This window comes from Pezoporus flaviventris, unplaced genomic scaffold (assembly GCF_033815535.1).
Source record: "Pezoporus flaviventris isolate CSIRO_AGI_PZ_B2104156 unplaced genomic scaffold, CSIRO_AGI_Pfla_v1 ptg000007l, whole genome shotgun sequence".
NCBI classification, from domain to species: Eukaryota; Metazoa; Chordata; class Aves; order Psittaciformes; family Psittacidae; genus Pezoporus; species Pezoporus flaviventris.
The window spans coordinates 19,412,852-19,430,680 of record NW_026892555.1 but is presented as its reverse complement, the minus strand read 5'-3'; the positions used below and the strand labels follow the sequence as shown (position 1 = coordinate 19,430,680).

Genomic DNA, 17,829 nt, shown 5'->3' with positions numbered 1-17,829 from the left:
TGTCTTTTGCCACCACGCTTGTCTCTTCTCAGTGGGCAGATGAATCTAATCAAGTGCCAGTTTTGTCCATGTTGCATGGTCTCAGCTTTCTTGGATTGACGAAGAAATTTTCTGTCATTTGATTTTACCTTGGTTTGATCTGGCATTTGAAGCTATGAGGTATATATGGAGAGGAATATATGGAAGACCTCTAAAGCTCTCAATCACTTATCACTTAAGGTTACATCTGTACAGATAAATAAAAAGAACAGGGTCTGCCTCTGGTTCTGAGAGCAAGAGCTGGCTGGTCTTTATGGCTAACCTATCTAAAGGTTTCCTCAGAACAGGATTGCCTCATCCCTAAGATCTATTGGAATCCTCCCATGATTGTGCTCTCTTCTCAGCTGCTTTTTGGGAATGCTCTGCTGGCTTGGGTCAAAATAGTGGCAGGGAGTGGGCAAAGAAATCAAGAGGATGGATATAAGTCAGTGTCCTGCCCCTGTAGACTTTGGTGCTATCAATATAGCCAGGGAAAATCAGTTTCATGCAATCACCACCCCAGTGATGGAGGATTTATTTGCATCTGTGCACTTCCCATACATACTGCCTTGGCTAATTACATAGAATCATAGAACACCACATTGTGTGATCATCTGGTCCAACCTTTCCTGGCAAAAGTACAGTCTACAGGCCCAGCACCCTGTCCAGCTGACTCTTGAAAGTATCCCTCACTGTGGAAGAATTTAATCTACATTTGAATGAGTAGACCACTCAGATAACTAAATTTAGGAGGGTAAGTGTGGACAGGACAGAAGTGGCTAAAATTACAGTCAGTGATTACACAAGGAAACTCATTAAAAACATTGAACTTATTTTCCATTAGTTTTTTTAGCATATCATCAAGAATTCTTTTCTCATCTGAAAATACTTTGTAGGTATCTAATTAGCCTCTATTTTTTTTTTTTTTTTTTAAGCTAATTTGCGTTGCTTCCCTGTAGCAGCGTTAACTGTTTTCCGGTTTCACCTTCAGCCCATCAGTTCCTGCTTTTTCTTCACCTCTCATCCTGAGTTATGGTATGTCTGTCCACTGTCGAAATACCAGAAAAATGAACACATTTTGTTGCTTTTTAGTCTCTGGTGCAGAGTATTTCGATCTCACTGAAAGTAAGTAGCCTTATATGAAAGCAGACATAAAAACAGTGACCTCCTAGGAATTTTCTAATTCTAGAAAAAGACTTGGTAATTAAAAATATCAAGAAGAAACTGTTCTATCAGTTCTTATGAAAACAGAGGCCCATATGACACTGGTCTTAAATCAGTATGAAAGGAACTACATTTGAAAGTGAAGGATCCTTTTCTAAAAATACCCTGCTTTTATGTCTTTTCTGTTTGATAAATTAGGTACAGCTGATACTCACTAACAGAACAATTACAAAAGGAAGAAGTAGTTCTTGGGATAGCCATGACACAAAATGTGTAAGCCTTCATAATTTAAGAAGTGTCTGCTTTTTGGGTGCTAATCTGTGTGCTTGAGTTAAAACTGTGAATCAAAGATATAACATCCTCTTAGAAGATGTAAACCAGCCTCCTGGCAGTAACAATTCCAAGGTACAGGACCATAGTGAGAAAGCACAAGCAAACGAAAAAAATATTAGTCTGACTAACAGAAAATCATAGAATCACAGAATGGTTTGGGTTGGAAGGGACCTTAAAGATCACCTAGTTCTATCCACACTGCCATGGGCAACAAAAGCACTTTTGATAACTTGGTATCAGACCTGCTAAATCTTGGGTGCTGAACAAAGACTCCCTCTTTTGTGCCCTTTTACAAGGGCAACTGGAGGTCATGCTTTGCAGTGAATTTGATCTCTGTCCTGTGAGTGTACCTCAGAGGGAAGACAGAGCTGGTCAGAAAGTCCCAGCTGGAAGGACCCGTTTACTTGCACCCTGCTGAACATGTGGTAGGGACTCCAGACAGTGGAAAAGGGAACGACCACATTACTTGATGCTTTAGTCAGCTGAAAACCAAGTACAATTTCCTATAATGTCAGTTATGTGTGTTACCTGGGCATTTGGTAGGAGCCCAGAATATAACCAAAGCCTCTGTGGTCTCTGTAGTGGAATCACAGTAATAAAAATAGATACATTTCTCTGTTAGTTTCACCCAATCCAAAGGAAAAAAAATTATCAGTCTGGCTTGAACTCAGCAGTGGCTCCTCAAGTCTCAAAAGACAACACTCCCAGCACAGTCTTCTGCAGCTGCCCAGTCTGTATCCTCTCTACTTTCCCCTCTCTGTATATATTGCAAATTTACCCATGTTCACAGTTTTCATAGGATTACTGAAGTTCCCTTTCACAATTAACTTTTCGTGTTTCAAATCTTTTCTCCTTGATAACAAAGCCCATCCTTGGTCACACTGAATTCAAAAGGAGAACTATTCCACCCATTATTTATCTTTCGCTGGCCTGTTCATGTAGCTATGTCAAAACCCCTTTTCCTAGGGTGTGGATCTTGCAAATGGCAGGCCAGGAGCCTTTATGACCCTGCAGATTTTCAAGAGTATCACCAGGACTCTGGAGGAACCAGGGTTTGTGTCTGCAGATTCCTTTATGTGACTTGGGCCAAAGATTTTACTGGGTACTTGGCTACAGTCATCCTTCTAGCTCAGTCTGATCTGGCTAGACTGAACTGCTTGAGAGAGGTTTCTTCCCTTCCAGTTGAAATTTGGCAGTTATGATCTGTGATTTCTTCTAGTCCCATCTAAAATTTAATTGCATGATTTGCATCAAATCCCAGATAAAGGTGTTTTCTCATTAAACATATATTTGACTGTCATTTTTTGTTGTGTGCCTGAGAAGCGATTGCTCTTATTTTGTCATTCATTTACATATCATCTTCACCTAACATTTCAGTTCTCTCTCGAGGCCTTTTTACTAGCTTTCTCCAGTGGCTTTCTGGCTTTCTCTATTTTTCTTTTTTTCCTGTTTGCCAACAACTTAGCCACTAGCTTTACTTAACTCTGGTGCAAAATTTTACTTATCTTCAAAGACCTTCCTAATTGGGAACACACCGTGTGTTTCTTAGGCACTGGTACTAGTCATGCTGATGGAGAGGATATTGAATAATTGGACCTTTGTTTTTCCTGATATGGTCATTTTTATTTTCTTATGTTCAGTCCTTATCTGTTTCTGGTTTGGGACATTAAAAATGCAGTCTGATTATTAGACTACATGAGTATTGGAAACCAGGTATTTGTGGAATTTATCCAGCATGGCAGATTCAGGTCTTTAAAGAAACATCTCTTGTTTCCTCACTGAAGAATTTGTCTGTTACAAGTTTTATCTGGCTTTCTGCAAAAGTCTGAGTAGCTGATATCAAAGCTGGTTTTCATTATCCCAGTTAAACAGTTTAATATTGTGTTAAACTATCTGTCTTTAATCTTGTTTAAGAATACTTGACTTTCCCCTAATATTCTAACCATGATCTTAGCTTAATTATAAAATATTTTAAAGCAAAGAGGTGTATAACTCAGTTGATTTCTATGCTTACCTGACATACTTCTATGGAACCTCAAAATCAGTGCTAATCTAGAGAGGTTCTTGAAGTAACTCCATATTTGCGCAGGTGCAAAGCAAAGCCACAGTTTAACAGTGCAGTCTGTGCCCTTCTGTTGCATACCACTTTTTGCAGAGCAAAATAAGGTTTAAATTAAAATTCAAAACATTCTCTAAATATTTATGAGAAAAAATATCCTCGTATAGTAGTTTGTCACAATTGTGTTAGAGAATTTTTTTCCTTTTTTCAGGCAGACAGAACTGACTCATCTATATATTAAATTACCTAAATGGATCTGAAGATTTCCCAAACTAAACACAAAGATATTAAGATTATTAAATATGGTGGGACTGAATGAGGGTAGCATATAGAGAAAATTAAAAGTTTATTAACTATATTAAAACATTAACTAAAGGCCCAAGTTGTAAAATGAAGAAAACTGTGTGATGCACTGCATAACAGGCTGATGTAAAAAACTGTATTCAAATAACTCATCTGCATTTGAGGGTTGCTTCTATTCTAACTGAATTTGGTAGAGCTCTCTAAACAAGAATGCTGGTGTAGAATCCTTATGAAAGCTGACATTTGTTAAAATCCACAAAAGATTATTTTAGAAAATAACAATGGACACTATTCATACCAAAAAAAAAAAAAAGAAAAGAAAAAAAAGGAATTTTAATTAACAAAATGTGCATCTATTTTATTTTGTTTCTGAAACAAAAAGAGTGGGGTAGAGGAGGAAGAAATAAGCAATGAATTATTGGATTGACTTTTAGGGTTCTGAGAACCCAGAGTTCCTGACAGATACCTCCAGAAGTGGGAGAGTTTCTCAGGTCCTCTGCAGAACAGCTTATGTACTATTCAGCTGAAATTTATGGAGAAAGACTGAGCAGTCTTATATTTTTAATAAAAACTTAGTTATATTGAATATTAGAGGGTTATTTTAACATATCATTTATATAGAACAAAATTTTAAGTTAAATAGATGTTTTCTGTGAGATATGGCAAACAGATGGGCTGTCATCCTGATAGATTTTTTCAGTCTGTCATCAACTCCTACACTTTCTGCAGTATAAAACCATTGAAATATGATCTAGACACAAGTGTGTGTCAATATACACAAGATAGCATTTGTTACATATATGTCTGTGTGTATTTCTATATATGAATGTGAATAGACATGTGCATATACACAGACACACAAGCCTGTACTATAAAAGGGGCAGTCGGAGTATAGCCAGGCATCTCCAGCTGGGCTGGGAGGTAGGAGGCAAGCTGCCTATTTGATCTCTCTCTAAACTGGCCCATGGGCTTCCTGGTGGGTAAGTCAGAAGTTGTGAGCTGCACCTCTCTACATTCTTTTGAGTTCAAAACTTGATGTGCCTTTACTGTATTAGTACAGAAAGGTTTGAGAACCTCTTTCACATAGCTGACAGTCACCAGCAGTATCAGTCATTTGGGATTACGTCACCTTCTAGGCTTGGTTCTATTATTTTTGTGGCTATATGTGCTTTCTAATTGAGTCCATAGGTTTTCTATTTTCAGTTAACATTGGTTGTTAACTGCTGCAGGACTAAAAGTCCATTCGTTTGCCATAGTTGGTACTCTGGCTTTGCAATCTGCTACAATCAGATTATTTCAAATTTTTGTCCATTGACTAAAGAGGGAGTTTAGGCAGCTGGCTTAAACTAAACTCCTACTTTAAATATGCAGAAGTGAAATAAGATGAATCTTGGTGCATGCCAGTGCCACGCAGCATAGTAGGGTCACAACTATCTTAGCTGACTTCAGACAAACAAGTGACCTATTCCGCCAAACTATGGAGCCTGGCCAAACCCAGCACTGATGTAGTTTCCAATATCCAAGCTGGGACTGAAGTACCAGCTCCATTGTGCTGCATAAGTAAACACATTATGTCACACAGCATGAATTGTTCAGATACTCCTTTTTATCTTTACTTTCTTTTAAGTTAGAGGCTATTTCCTTCTCTAGCCTGGAGAAACACCTTTGCACTTATATGAGTCATCATTAGCAGTGGGGACTGCCATGAACCTTGAAAAAGAATACAATTACTGGATTTCTGTACTGTTAAATAGACCTCTTTTTCTTAAAATTATAGCAGTGATGGGATTTATTTAAAATAGGTAATACAAGGAGATGAAGGCACACATTTCACTTTCCCTTCCACTGAGGAAATCTTAGTCCTCACTTCAGTAAGCCACTAGCAAAATGGAAATTGACACAATCTCTTATATATAGGTAGGCACAGATTAGTGGGATGTTACTTGCTAATAATTTGAAATATTGTATGCTGATGGAGATTATCCAGATATAGCAGGAAATTTTTGCTGCTGACTCTATGGGGATGGTGTAAATTTGGTGCCATTTCTTCCAATTCTGAAGGCTGTGTTTTCCATCTGCTGTGCCTTTCAGACTGAAAGCTCTTATGTGCAAAAACTCAAAAGTCTTTTTCTATATTCAGGTCCAAGCTTTCTTGGTCTTCTAGCATTATGCAAAAGTTGACTAAATATGACAACACAAATTAGCTAGCTGATTTTGACATGCAGACAAATAGCAAATATAGCATAATCCACAGAAAATTGGTCAAAATTGTGAACATTATTCATGGACTATGATTATGGGTGCTTTTGCAGATGAACAAAAGTGGCTTGAGGTTGACATCAATGATCTTTCCTTCACCTCTTCTATTTTCAGTCATTTACACTTCAGGTGACAGCCTAAATTATTCCTGAAAGATATTGAACCATATATATGAGGAAAATTTGGAAAGTATATTTTTAGATCATCTCGGATGGGACACCTTACTAGATGGAGAAGTAAATTTTATTTCTTAAAGGCCAATATAAGCAAAGAAGCTAAAGTTGTCCAGCATTTTTCAGAATCCAACACGGGCCATGCTTGGGAACAAACTTTTATCAGCACATCTGGTCTTTAGTCAGTATTAGCTAGTACTACTACTTCTAATAACAAGAGTAATAGTAGTAATAGCATACTAGTTCTAGCACACTAGAATTTTAGTGTTTTCTGTCTGTTATTCTCAGTCCTTAAATATGAAATTATGAAAAGATGTCCAGTGAGGCCTTGCATGCAATCCTATATGAATGAAAAGTTTCTAAGAGTTTCAGGTTGTACACACCAATTAAAACTTAACATATGGTGTTTTGAATCATATTTGAACTCATTAATATAGCGATAGTGTGGTTTACTGGCTTTCAACAGCTAACATGAAACAGTGACTCTGAAGCCAGATTAGCTGTTTGGCAAGATAACTTCATATTTTGTACCTGCAATCCAGTTTCTGCCTGGCAGTTGTAAATATGTAATTGTGTCATATCTGAGAGAAATAGATTTCCGCTGTATTACAGCATTAAAACACACAGGATTGTTCTCTGGCACCGAGTCCATTTGGCACAGAGTTACCCACATCCATACTGTGATACTCTGCCACCCTCCAAAACAGCCCTTTGGAAGTGGTTTCTGGCCCATTTTAACTCCTGAACCACAGCTTTATTGGAGGTGTTCTAGATTTTCAAGCCAATACTGTGCTATAGACTCTTCTAAAAATGTAGCAGTAAAATAATCTAGTTCCCATGCATCAGAATGTGACTTGATATTGTATCTACTCATGTAGACATAACTGTGGATTACCAGAATAAAAACAAATGAAAGAGGAAAAATAAAATTGTTTTTCGGCAGCAGTGGTATTGTGGGATTCACTGATGGCATTATCGTGGCTGAAGAGACACTGCTGTGACTCAAACACCATGGAAATTAGAGCAGTGTAATGACAACAGCACACATTCCTCTGCCAGAGATACAAACAGTGTGAAAACTGACAAAATGAAACTAAATTTGTGATTTTGTCAGTTAAACAAGACAGCTAACAAGGTCGCTAAACATATATGTCTTTCCTCTTGATCACTTAGACTTTGCTGGGGCAGTATCTTTTTACTGTTATTTCTGGGTGGATCGCAGTGCCCATCAGCTGACTCCGATTCTTGTCAATGAGTTTAGAGTTGACCATTAAAATTAAGGTGTTTCATTAATGAACTAGGTTCTTTAAAGACAGTGCCCTTGTAAAATCTGCATTAAGACTTAAAAGTTTTCACACCACATATATTTGGTCCTGTAAGAAGTGAATTTTTTTTGTGCTCATTAAAATGTTGAGGTTTCCATGGGTGTTCTGGCACTTTCAGACTTTAGAGATTCCCATCTACCATATAGCACTAACAGTAAGGATGTAAGTGGAAGTTAGGATGGCTGACCAGTGGAGCTGGTCACCTGTGGAGTACACAGTGCAGGCAACATGAAAGAGCACGATTTACAAAATAGATATAGCACGTCTCTGCAGGGCTTTGCACAGCAGGAGGAGCCTCAGAAAACCTCTTGTTCTGCGCTGAAATAATGCATAGGGCTGTTTCCAATAAACACAGTCTGTGGTCTCAAGAAAAACAGATAATGGGCACAAAACTTTGCAAAATCATCCCCTCTTACTATACATTAACCTTCTGCAGATTATATCAAAATTACATTACAGACTTGCAAGACAAATGTCTCTTTACAATGCTGACATTTGGACTCACCAAAGATTTCACCTGTTGATGATAATGTAATACTCTTATATGGCAAACAAATCGAACCAGACCTGCATGGTAGCAGTGATGTCCTCAGCAAACTGTGCTCTCTAGACACTGCAGTCCTTGAGTGCAGCGAACAGTGCATGACAGGTACAGACCTCACTTTTCATCTTGTTGTTTTCATTTGACATTTTCACATGCTGTTTGTACTGTTCATCTCAGTAGGGGCTTTTTTTTTTTTTTTTTTTCTAGAAAAGCTCAAGCATAAAGATCATTGTGTGATTTTCCACAGTATATCTTCTTAAGTAACATCAGCAGACTGCTGCATCAACACAGGTGCATTGACCGGCTGCATTCGTTGTGCAGTACAGCGTGCGCCACAGGCTACTCAATTGCTAATAGTTCTGTGCTGGTTTTGTCCCTTCTATGCAGAAGACTCAATTATAGAGGGAAACAGATCATGTTTCATGAAGTTACAGTTTCAGAAACTAATTACACTGTCCTCATCTAAGATGTTTAGAAAACCTTCGGTGAAGTACACAGGCAGCTGATTTGAGAGTATACATGAATAACTGCAGCTTGTTTCTAAGCTCATGGGTCTGATGAATTATAAAGAAGGTTACTCTCAGAGACAAAACAGCAGATTGGGATCTAAGTAGAGAGAGTGGATAGTCTCCATGTATGCACCCACCCACACCCCCCCAAAAAAACCAAAACAAATAACACTTGGTTTGGGTCTGGTTTTTGGTTTTTTTACAGCTTAATATGTTTCCTGTGAATTTCTTTCTCTAAACCACTTTTTCCTTAGAAGGGCATGTACATTTTATTTCTGTGCTCTTTGCTTCTCACCCTGATGAAGCATTATGAAGTAATATGTTTTGCTAAGCTCTATGACACCTTGTGGTTTGCAGATTACCTTGTGATCATGAAGGTGTGAAATTATTTTAATCAAAATAGAAATACTCAGCTGTGTAAAGTTTTTCTGCTCCAATTCTGACCTCTTAGATACTTGTGAGCTAGCTATACTGCATTGCTGCATGCTAGCCCATAAAAAGCTCCCTCTGTTATTTAGGAAAATTATTACTTTATTTTGATATTGTGGTTTTATCATACACTTTGGAGGGGAAAGTTAAATATATTTAAATAATAAAAGACAGCTTTCACATGTGACTAATATTAGCATTAAACCAAGAGATACAGATTGCCTTCATGTTCATTACAGAAGGCAATGCCAACTGCAGGACAAGAAATGCTACTACGTTGTTCAAGAAATGAAACCTATATCTCCATGGATGTGAAAGCATCCTATGTTTCCAGGAAAAAAAAAAATCCTACTACTTTTTAATTTCTTCATTTTAAAACATGATTTATGTTTAATTCCCAATTTCATTTTCAGAAACTGAAATCTGTGGTTTTGGAAGAGACATAATGAAAGCAATTTCCTTCATCTCTTCAAATTTGTATCCTCTGAAAATGTGCAAGACTTTGCCCCTACAGGGCTAAATCACTTAAAAGTAGAGTTCTGCGGGTACTGTTAAGGTAATGGGAGCAGTTTTCCAGTGTAGGAATACTGGAATTGGGTACCAGCAAATAAGTCCTAATGTGGGCATGCAAAACAAGCAGTTCTAGGAGAATCCTGTTTTGCTGATATAACCGCTCTTGCACTAACAACTAGGGAATTATCCTGGAACAGCTGTCGGTCAGCAGAGCTATTTTGGTAGAAATCTGTACTGTGTTACCTAGTTTGATGTTTGGGGTGGAGTTGACCTTATAGTAGAATATGCCAAAAGAATTAAGAGAGTGGCAAAATTTGCATTACCACATAAGCAGATGGAAAAGTGTGGCTGCATTATCTAAGGCTGCTTAGTAGGGAATGCTCAGAAAATCCAAAATTTACTGATTAAAAAACAACCCCAGAATTTAGAAAACTTATATCTGATTGCCTGACATATAAGCAATGTAGGAATGGTCATTATGTCAGTCCCATTCCCAAATATAAAGATGTGTTTATTAAATTCAGAATCCCATTATTGGCTGGCTATATTTAGAGCAGGCTGGCACTGAAGATCTACAAATTCATGTTGCATGACATTTTTCAGTAATTGCTTAATAGTAAGCATTTGGTTTTCTAGTTTGGTAGATAAGCCACCAAGATATTTTATAATATATCCAACTCTACAAATAGACTTGCCTTAGGACAGTGCATACATTTATAGCAGATGTTTGACCTTGTTCTGTTTGACCTGGATTCTTACATTGTACTGTTCTTTCAGCAAGCTATCAGAAAATGTTAAAGCAATATGATACCCGGGAGTCTTGATACTGCGCATTGAGATGGGAGTTTGGATGCAGTTCCTTTAACAACAATTTGATTCATTTGCAACTGGTAACACAAACCAGTTAGTAGCAGTTAAAAGTTAAAAACTCAGGGTCGTAAACTTGTTTTCTTCAGTCAAGGCATGTGTCCAGATTGCTAGCAATTAGAATATTTGCATAATGCAACCATTAGCAATTTGAGGACAGCCTCCCCAAATCCCAGAATCCTGACAATTTATAGCTTTCTTATCTCAGTTTTTTGTCTCTGTTTTCATTCTTCCTTTTAAACCTTTACTTTAAAAAAAAAAAAAAAAACAAAAAACAAGAGAGAGAATAATATTGAGGGACCTTGGATGGGATTGTGATCCAATTCTTTGCCACAGATCTGCTGAATGGGTGTCTTGTATTGCAACCTCTATTTGGAGTAATTCGGAATCAGCTACGGACTGGGGAATATTTGAAGTGATTTTCTTCAATTTTACCAATGACATGACAGTAACAAGTTTTTTTATGTATTGTGTTACAGTACATAAAGTACTTCAACTGATTATAACTGCTGTGGCTGCTAGGTCTTGCTCAGTCCTGTGGGGCAATGTAGGGCCCTGGCATTGTGGCAAGCTTCCAGGGCACAGCCAAATTCCCACCAGGCCACACATCACCAAGTGCTCCATTAGCATCTCTTTTGGTGCAGTGTGTCAACCACCCCTGCAATGGCCATGTCACAATGGGACATCAGGCCTCTGTGTCAGAGGGGGACTCCCAGTTTCTGGGGAAGTTGGAGCTTAGAGGGAAGTGGCAGAGGTGCGTACCCTCCTGTTTGGGGAGGAAAATAAGAACAGACTGCTTGAAAGCTTGCTGGCTCTTAAGCAGGTGTTATTTCTTCTACAAAGGGTACTTCTAAAGGGAGTACTTACAAAAGGAATGTTTAAAAATGGGAGTGAAAGTATCTTAAACAGATGTTGCAAATCAGTTGCACTTCTTTGAATATGTATCCTGCAGTTTGCCTGTATCTTTGTAAATATCTCCGAGTCCACCAAATGTTGTTTTGCCTTTCTTGCATCCTCAATGCCTTTTTTATTCAGCTGTTTTTATGTAAGTCAGCAGTAGCTTAGCTGAAATATAATGAACATTAACTTCTTTTTTTGCATCCAACTTCTCAAAAGTAGTCATGAATTATTACTTAATCAAGACACAGACATTTACTTTTCTGCCACATCTTACACTGCTAAAATGCTGAAGGAAGTTATTTTGTCTGCTTTTGTCTTTATAGATAGAAAATTCTACAGTCACCAAGTCATTTAAAGATGTATTTAGCAGTTGCTTCAGCATGTTTTATTGAGCTTTGCCAATTACATGATAATTGTATATTAGTTTTATTATTATTACTATCATAATTTATTTTAGAGCTGTTTGCTTTATAGCCATTTTAGAGTAAACTGTAAACAAAAGCAGTTCAGTCTGCAACTGGAATATGCTGTAATGTGGTGTAGTGCTAGTACAAATGCAAAGGGTAATTTTAGAGGAAATGCTTGAGGCATTGCAGGCTAACCAGGCATCCACTTCAAGCTGGAGTGGCTCAGTAGTCTCTGTGATCACTGCCTGCCTATGGGCCTGCCCGTGGCATATGAGGAAGGTGTCTGCTGTGGCAGCTCACCCTCTTCATAACCAGCAAAGTGTCACAGATGTGTTGGAAGGTGAAAACCAGAGAAATGTGAACTTATGTAGAATGACCACCTAAATACACATTTTGGAGTATGACCTGAATAAGACATCTAAAAGATGTTAAAGCCTATACAAGTTGTCATGGACATCATTTATGGCTAGTGCTGAGGAAAAGAGAATTTATGTTATTCTAAAATAAGTGCCTATGTGTCATATGAAACGTGTTATTAGGAATAATAGATTATAGGTATCTAGTAATGAAAAATTGTGCATACTGTACAAATAGCTGTCAAAACTCACTGTTTCCCTGTAGATCAAGTGATGATGGGTTCCATCCCCAAGTGCTGAAGTTTTGATTAGCTTTCATTCTTTAGCAAAGCATGAGAGTAATAGTGTTGGCTGTTTACAATCTCTTGTTATTTTCCAGGAACAAATATTTCTTTCCAAATATCAACTCAATGAAATATGCTCTGGGGTGTGACTCTATTCACGTTCTTCATGAAGCCTTTCAGTTGGCTTCAAGATGCCATTCTGTCTGCTAAGTTTGTACGATCAAACCCTAAGTATAGTTTACCATTATTTTAGGGGATTTAAGGACTTCTGAAAGCAAGCTAAAAGAAATACCACATTTACTATCATTACTGCCTAAAGGGACAGGAAGTGAACAACAGCCATGTGCAAGGCTCGATACCGCTTTTGCACTGTCATGAACTATAGAACAAAAAGATGTTACAGTAGCTAGTACCTCTTTTTAATGATGTGCAGTGCTGTAGTTTCTTATCATTTTGTGGGGAAGGTTGCCAAATACTATAGACTTGAGTAATATGATGTACTGGATAAACAGAAAAGAAAGATAATGTTAAATAGTGGTGAGGAAAATAGGGAAATAAAATTTAATCAAAAATTCTGTGTCAAGCTATGCGTGAATCATAGATTCAGAATCATAGAACCATAGAATGGTTTGGGTTGGAAAGGACCTTAAAGATCATCTAGTTCCAACACCCCTGCCATGGGCAAGGACACCTTCCACTAGACCAGGTTGCTCAAAGCTTCTTATAACCTGGCCTTGAACACTGCCAGGGATGGGGCATCCACAGCTTCTCTGGGAAACTTGTTCCAGCATCTCACCACCCTCACAGTGAAGATTTTCTTCTTAATAGCTAATCAAAATCTACCCTCTTTCAGCTTAAAGCCATTCCCTCTTGTCCTATCATCCTATTATCCTGTGAATACAGAAAAGATAAACACGTTTGCTAAGGGAGGCAGGTGTGCTTTAGAGAAGAACATCATGGCTTAGAAGTCGATGATTAGGATTTGCCTGTTACTTGCAGGGCTGATTGATCACCACCTGCTGGCCCATGGACAGAAGCAGTGGTCTCAGACTGAAACACAGGAGGCCCATCTGAACAACAGTAAATACTTTTTCGCTGTGAGGGTGCCTGAGCATTGGCACAGGCTGCCAGAGAGGCTGTGGAGTCCCCACCCTTGGAGATAGTCAGAGCTGGCTGGACACGGTCCTGGGCAACTGGCTGTAGATGACCCTGCTTGAGCAGGGCCGTTGGACCCGATAACCTCCAAAGGTCCCTTCCAACTTCAACCCTTCTGTGGTTCAGTGACAATTCCCTACGAGTACCGCCAGAGCGCAGGCCGTTGGCTGCAGGTGAGCCGTGCCGGCAAGGACCGGTGCCAGAGGTCACCATCCTGGTCTGCCCATTGTGCCCCCGAGGCGCTCTCCACGCCTTGGCGAGGCACCGGGACCGCCCCTTCTCCCGCCGCCTTCTCCTCTCCCGCCTCCAGCCGCGCTGGGGACAACTGTCGGCCCAGCGGGCACCGAGAGGGGAGGAACAAAGTTTGCGGGCGGTGCCTGCGGGACGGCCCGCCGACACCGGCCAGCGACTCTTCCCGGTCCTCCCTCCGCCTGGGTCGGTATTTACAGCCGGCCCCGCCGGCGAGGTTCGCACGACGGGCACCGTGCACTGCACCCTTCAGCCCCGGTGACTTACGCTGCCGGCTAATAGGCGGCCCCGTGCTGGCTGCGGCGGCTCGACCCGCCGTGAGCAGCGGCGCCGGCGGTGGCAGCGGGGCAGAACCCGACAGAGCTGAGCTCCCCCGCACGCAGCCCTTCCAGCGCTCCCCGCCACCCTCAGCCCTAGCGGCACGGAGTGCCCGCGGAGGGCTTCGCTCCCGTCCGCGCCGCTCCGCCGCTGCCCCAGCTCCGCTCCGCGCCGCGCCGCTCCGCCCCGCGCCGCCCGCCGCCAAGACGCCGCGCTTCTTGTACCGCGCCAAAGGCGGGTGCCGCTCGGCCAAGATGGGCCGGCAGACGGCGGCCGGCGGACGCACCATGCAGCGGTCGCAGAGCCGGAGCAGCCTCTCCGCCTCCTTCGAGGCGCTGGCGGTCTACTTCCCCTGCATGAACTCCCTGGAGGAGGACGGAGGTGAGGGACCAGGGCCGCGGACGGGGCCGGGGGGGAGGGCGACGGGTTGGCGCGGCGGAGTCCCGCCCGCTGCCGGGGCTGCAGCCCCCTCCGAGACGTCCGGCGTAGGGCGCCCGTCCCAGCCCTGGCGGGTGGACAGCGGTGCTGAGAGCGGAGCTCCGTGCGGGAACGAGACCCCCGGAGAGTTACTCGTGTCGGGAGAGGGGTTGGTGACACGGTGGTTGTAACTGGAGAGCGCGGTGTGATTGAAAGGTGATTTTTATCGTCACATTATAAATGAAGTTAATTGCTGAACTTCAGCTATGTTGAAGAAAAATAGGGTGAAGGGTCCCTCCGTTTTCTGCTCATTCATAAGGATAAACACTTTTCCTCACGGGTGGTTTTCTGGTCCTTCATTGGCTTGTGCAAGTATCCCTCGTCCGTTACTAGGACAAAATTTACAGAGAACACTAGGTAGGAACAATGAAATACCGGCCCCACTTAAGTTTTCCGAAGGAACAGCAGTGTAGGCAGAAGGCTGTGTGCGCAAGTAGACCTTGCAGGTCTCACTCACAGTTAATCTCCACTCACAGAAGTCCAACTTTGAAAAAGTCCCAGTTACTTTTTGGAATGTGTATAACAAATGTACATGTACAGTTAAGCATGGCACCAAACCCTGCCTAGGACAGAACTTGTGTCTCATGAATTTGTTTTGAAAACATTGGTTTCGTAAGAAAATAGTATAGTGTGTTCGGTTATGTTTACATGTAGAATGAACTGACAGACTTCCTAGTGTTTATCAGAACTAATTCAGGATTTTTAATTTCATCAAGACTAATGGAGCATATTGCACCTTCAATAGATTTGAATATCAAGATATCATAAGTTATAATACTTATATTTGGCCAATATACTAGATAAACATGTATCAGCTATGTATGTGCATGACCCATAATCTGTATTTAAGATATTTGCAGATGCACATATCGCCTTCTGTACCTCAGGCCGAGAGCTCAGTGTCAAATGTTTGTCTCGTCTTCACACATCTTGATTTATCTTTTCATGGGCAACACTCCCTGGAGTCTCTTTTCTGTTGCAAATGCCAACGTGTGGTCCCTGCCGCTCTCCTGGAACCCTAGTCTGGGCTGGCCAGGTTGCCCCTTTCCACAGAAAAGAGGGAGCAGCTCCCTGGGGCACAGTGTGCTGTCCTTCAGTACTGTCATCTGCTCCCTGCCTTGAACAATGAAGTGAACAGCAAAATATTGCCAGTAGGCTTCAGAGGGCATTCTTAATCTTTTCACGTGCTAATAAACACTATGGCTGAAAACACACATTTTTAAAACACTGAAAATATAATAGATTATGCTAAACATGCTTAGGTATTCTTTAAAGATTTTTTTTTCTCTGTCATTCCAGAATACTTGTCTTTTTAGTCCTAATTATTAGTTACAATAATTCCATTAATCCTCTGTGAAACTGGAGTATTGGTCTTTTTTGTTCTAGTCTGTGTTCTTTACTTCTCTAGGAAATAACTTATTCCCCAGTTGGATCTGTGTGTGTTTAGAAGTATGATGCATATGGAAGTCAATAGAGGAGTATCTGTAAATTTAAGGGAAATTTATTTATTTAGTTTGTGCTGGCGAGTTATTTAAACAGAGGTGTTAAAAGAATATATCCTGATTTTTTCACATGTGCCAATTTACATTATCTGGTCCTATTTAGACTTAGGCCACACTTGAAAATGCATTTCATGTGATTTAAATGAAAATATATGGAGATAATTGCTGCATAATTTTTACAGAGCTGAATTTCTGCTACCTGAAATTCAGACATACCAGGTTACAGAGCGAGTGACAGGCATGACAGCTAAACTGTGGTTCTCAAGTGCTGTCCCTGAGGCTAGGAAGACAAAAAATGGGATTTTTTTTTTTTTTTATGTTAAGTCACCTCTGTACTCAGTTGGAATTAGTTGTCTTCTGCGTGCTTCTGTGCGATTATATGTATGTACCACCAGTGTCCTTAAGTGGGTGTGTGGTACATGCACTCACATATTAAGGTGTTTAAGGCTCTTTTTCAGGTTAACCTGAGAAAGATGTTAAACCCACTTCGTAAGTTCTTCATCCTCAAGATGTAGTTATTTCTGTGTATGATGGATACGCTTAAAAAAAAAAGTAAGATAACCTGATACAGGGTTGTTTTTACATTTTACATACATTATATTTTCCCCTCAATCCCAGTATTAATACAAACAGAAAATTTGACCTGTTGAGGCATTTATTTGTGATATTTGCTTGAACACCTTTGTTCATTAACTACTGAATACACTGGTCCACAGGCGCATCTTTGCGTATGAAGGAATGAGTACGGTCAAGTTCAGAAGTAACTGAATAGTAAGTAAATCAATAAAATCTATTAATAAGAATTAATTTTAGAAGCAATTTTTGAACATGATGATTGAGAAGATCCATTTGTTTGAGTTGATTAAAGAAGGAGACTTCTTAAGGTCTGGCACCCAAGCTATAAGGTACTGAAAAAGCAGGTTGTAGAATGTCTGCAGTTTTCCAGTTGGTAGAACTTGCCCTGGGTAGTCCTGAACTTGCCATGCTTGGCCATATTTGCAGCACCGGGAGCTGCTATTCTCTCTAACATGTCCTACTTGTAGATCAATTAGACGAGTCTATCAAGTTTATTCATATTTATTATTTCTAAAGGACTTTATTATTCTTAGCTGCGTCTAGTAAAACGTACTGAAAAATCAGGTTTTTCCTCATCAACTTATTTCTGGCATGTGTGCACATGCACATGCAGAACTAATATGTCATATGGTACCAGAGTAAATTACACGTGATAAATATCAAGGTTATTTAAGGGTGTCTTCTGCATATTTTGTTAGATGCATTGGTGATGTACAGTCTGCATAGTAAAGTGAGAATTGGCATCAAATAATGCTTGGAACAGATTAAAATTATGTAGAAATTATTGCAGAAATGTGGGGATCAGTACCTATCTGAATGTTCTGGAAGCATCCCAAGCCTCACATTTTGTCTGAAATCCTGTCTTTGTAGAAATTATAGGAAATTGTGTCATTAAATTCAAAAGACCAGGGAATTTCCAATGTAAATTTGTGTAAAATACTTTTAGATGTGTGTGTAGAGTCATACTGTGAAATTTCATGCACATAATACATTTAAAAGTAGTGGATATGTGTAAATTTTCTTGTGGACAACTGGAAAATGTGGTAGAGCAAATGAATCCTTACGTACAAGAAGGTTACTGGGGAAGAGCTACATGTACTGAGGAAACG

The 17,829-nt window shown here is 40.1% G+C and overlaps 1 protein-coding gene and 1 long non-coding RNA gene across 51 annotated transcripts in view; one reads left to right on the top strand and one right to left on the bottom strand.

Moving 5' to 3' along the window:
- Nucleotides 1–17,829, top strand: part of RIMS2 (regulating synaptic membrane exocytosis 2) — a 457,644-nt gene that overhangs the window by 421,428 nt on the left and 18,387 nt on the right. Inside the window, exon 1 of one of the 50 annotated variants that reach the window (XM_061447949.1) lies at nt 13,920–14,546. The exons of the other annotated variants lie outside the window; for them this stretch is intronic. Coding sequence (XP_061303933.1) covers nt 14,420–14,546 — 127 coding nt within the window. The 5' untranslated portion in view covers nt 13,920–14,419. Of the gene's footprint in view, nt 1–13,919; nt 14,547–17,829 lie in introns of those variants that run through there. 50 annotated transcript variants of the gene reach the window in all.
- Nucleotides 6,572–14,243, bottom strand: LOC133266588 (uncharacterized). Its single transcript, XR_009742449.1, has 3 exons — nt 14,115–14,243; nt 12,845–12,925; nt 6,572–8,361 (listed from the first exon to the last, which is right to left on the bottom strand). It is a non-coding gene; the product is annotated as an uncharacterized LOC133266588 (long non-coding RNA).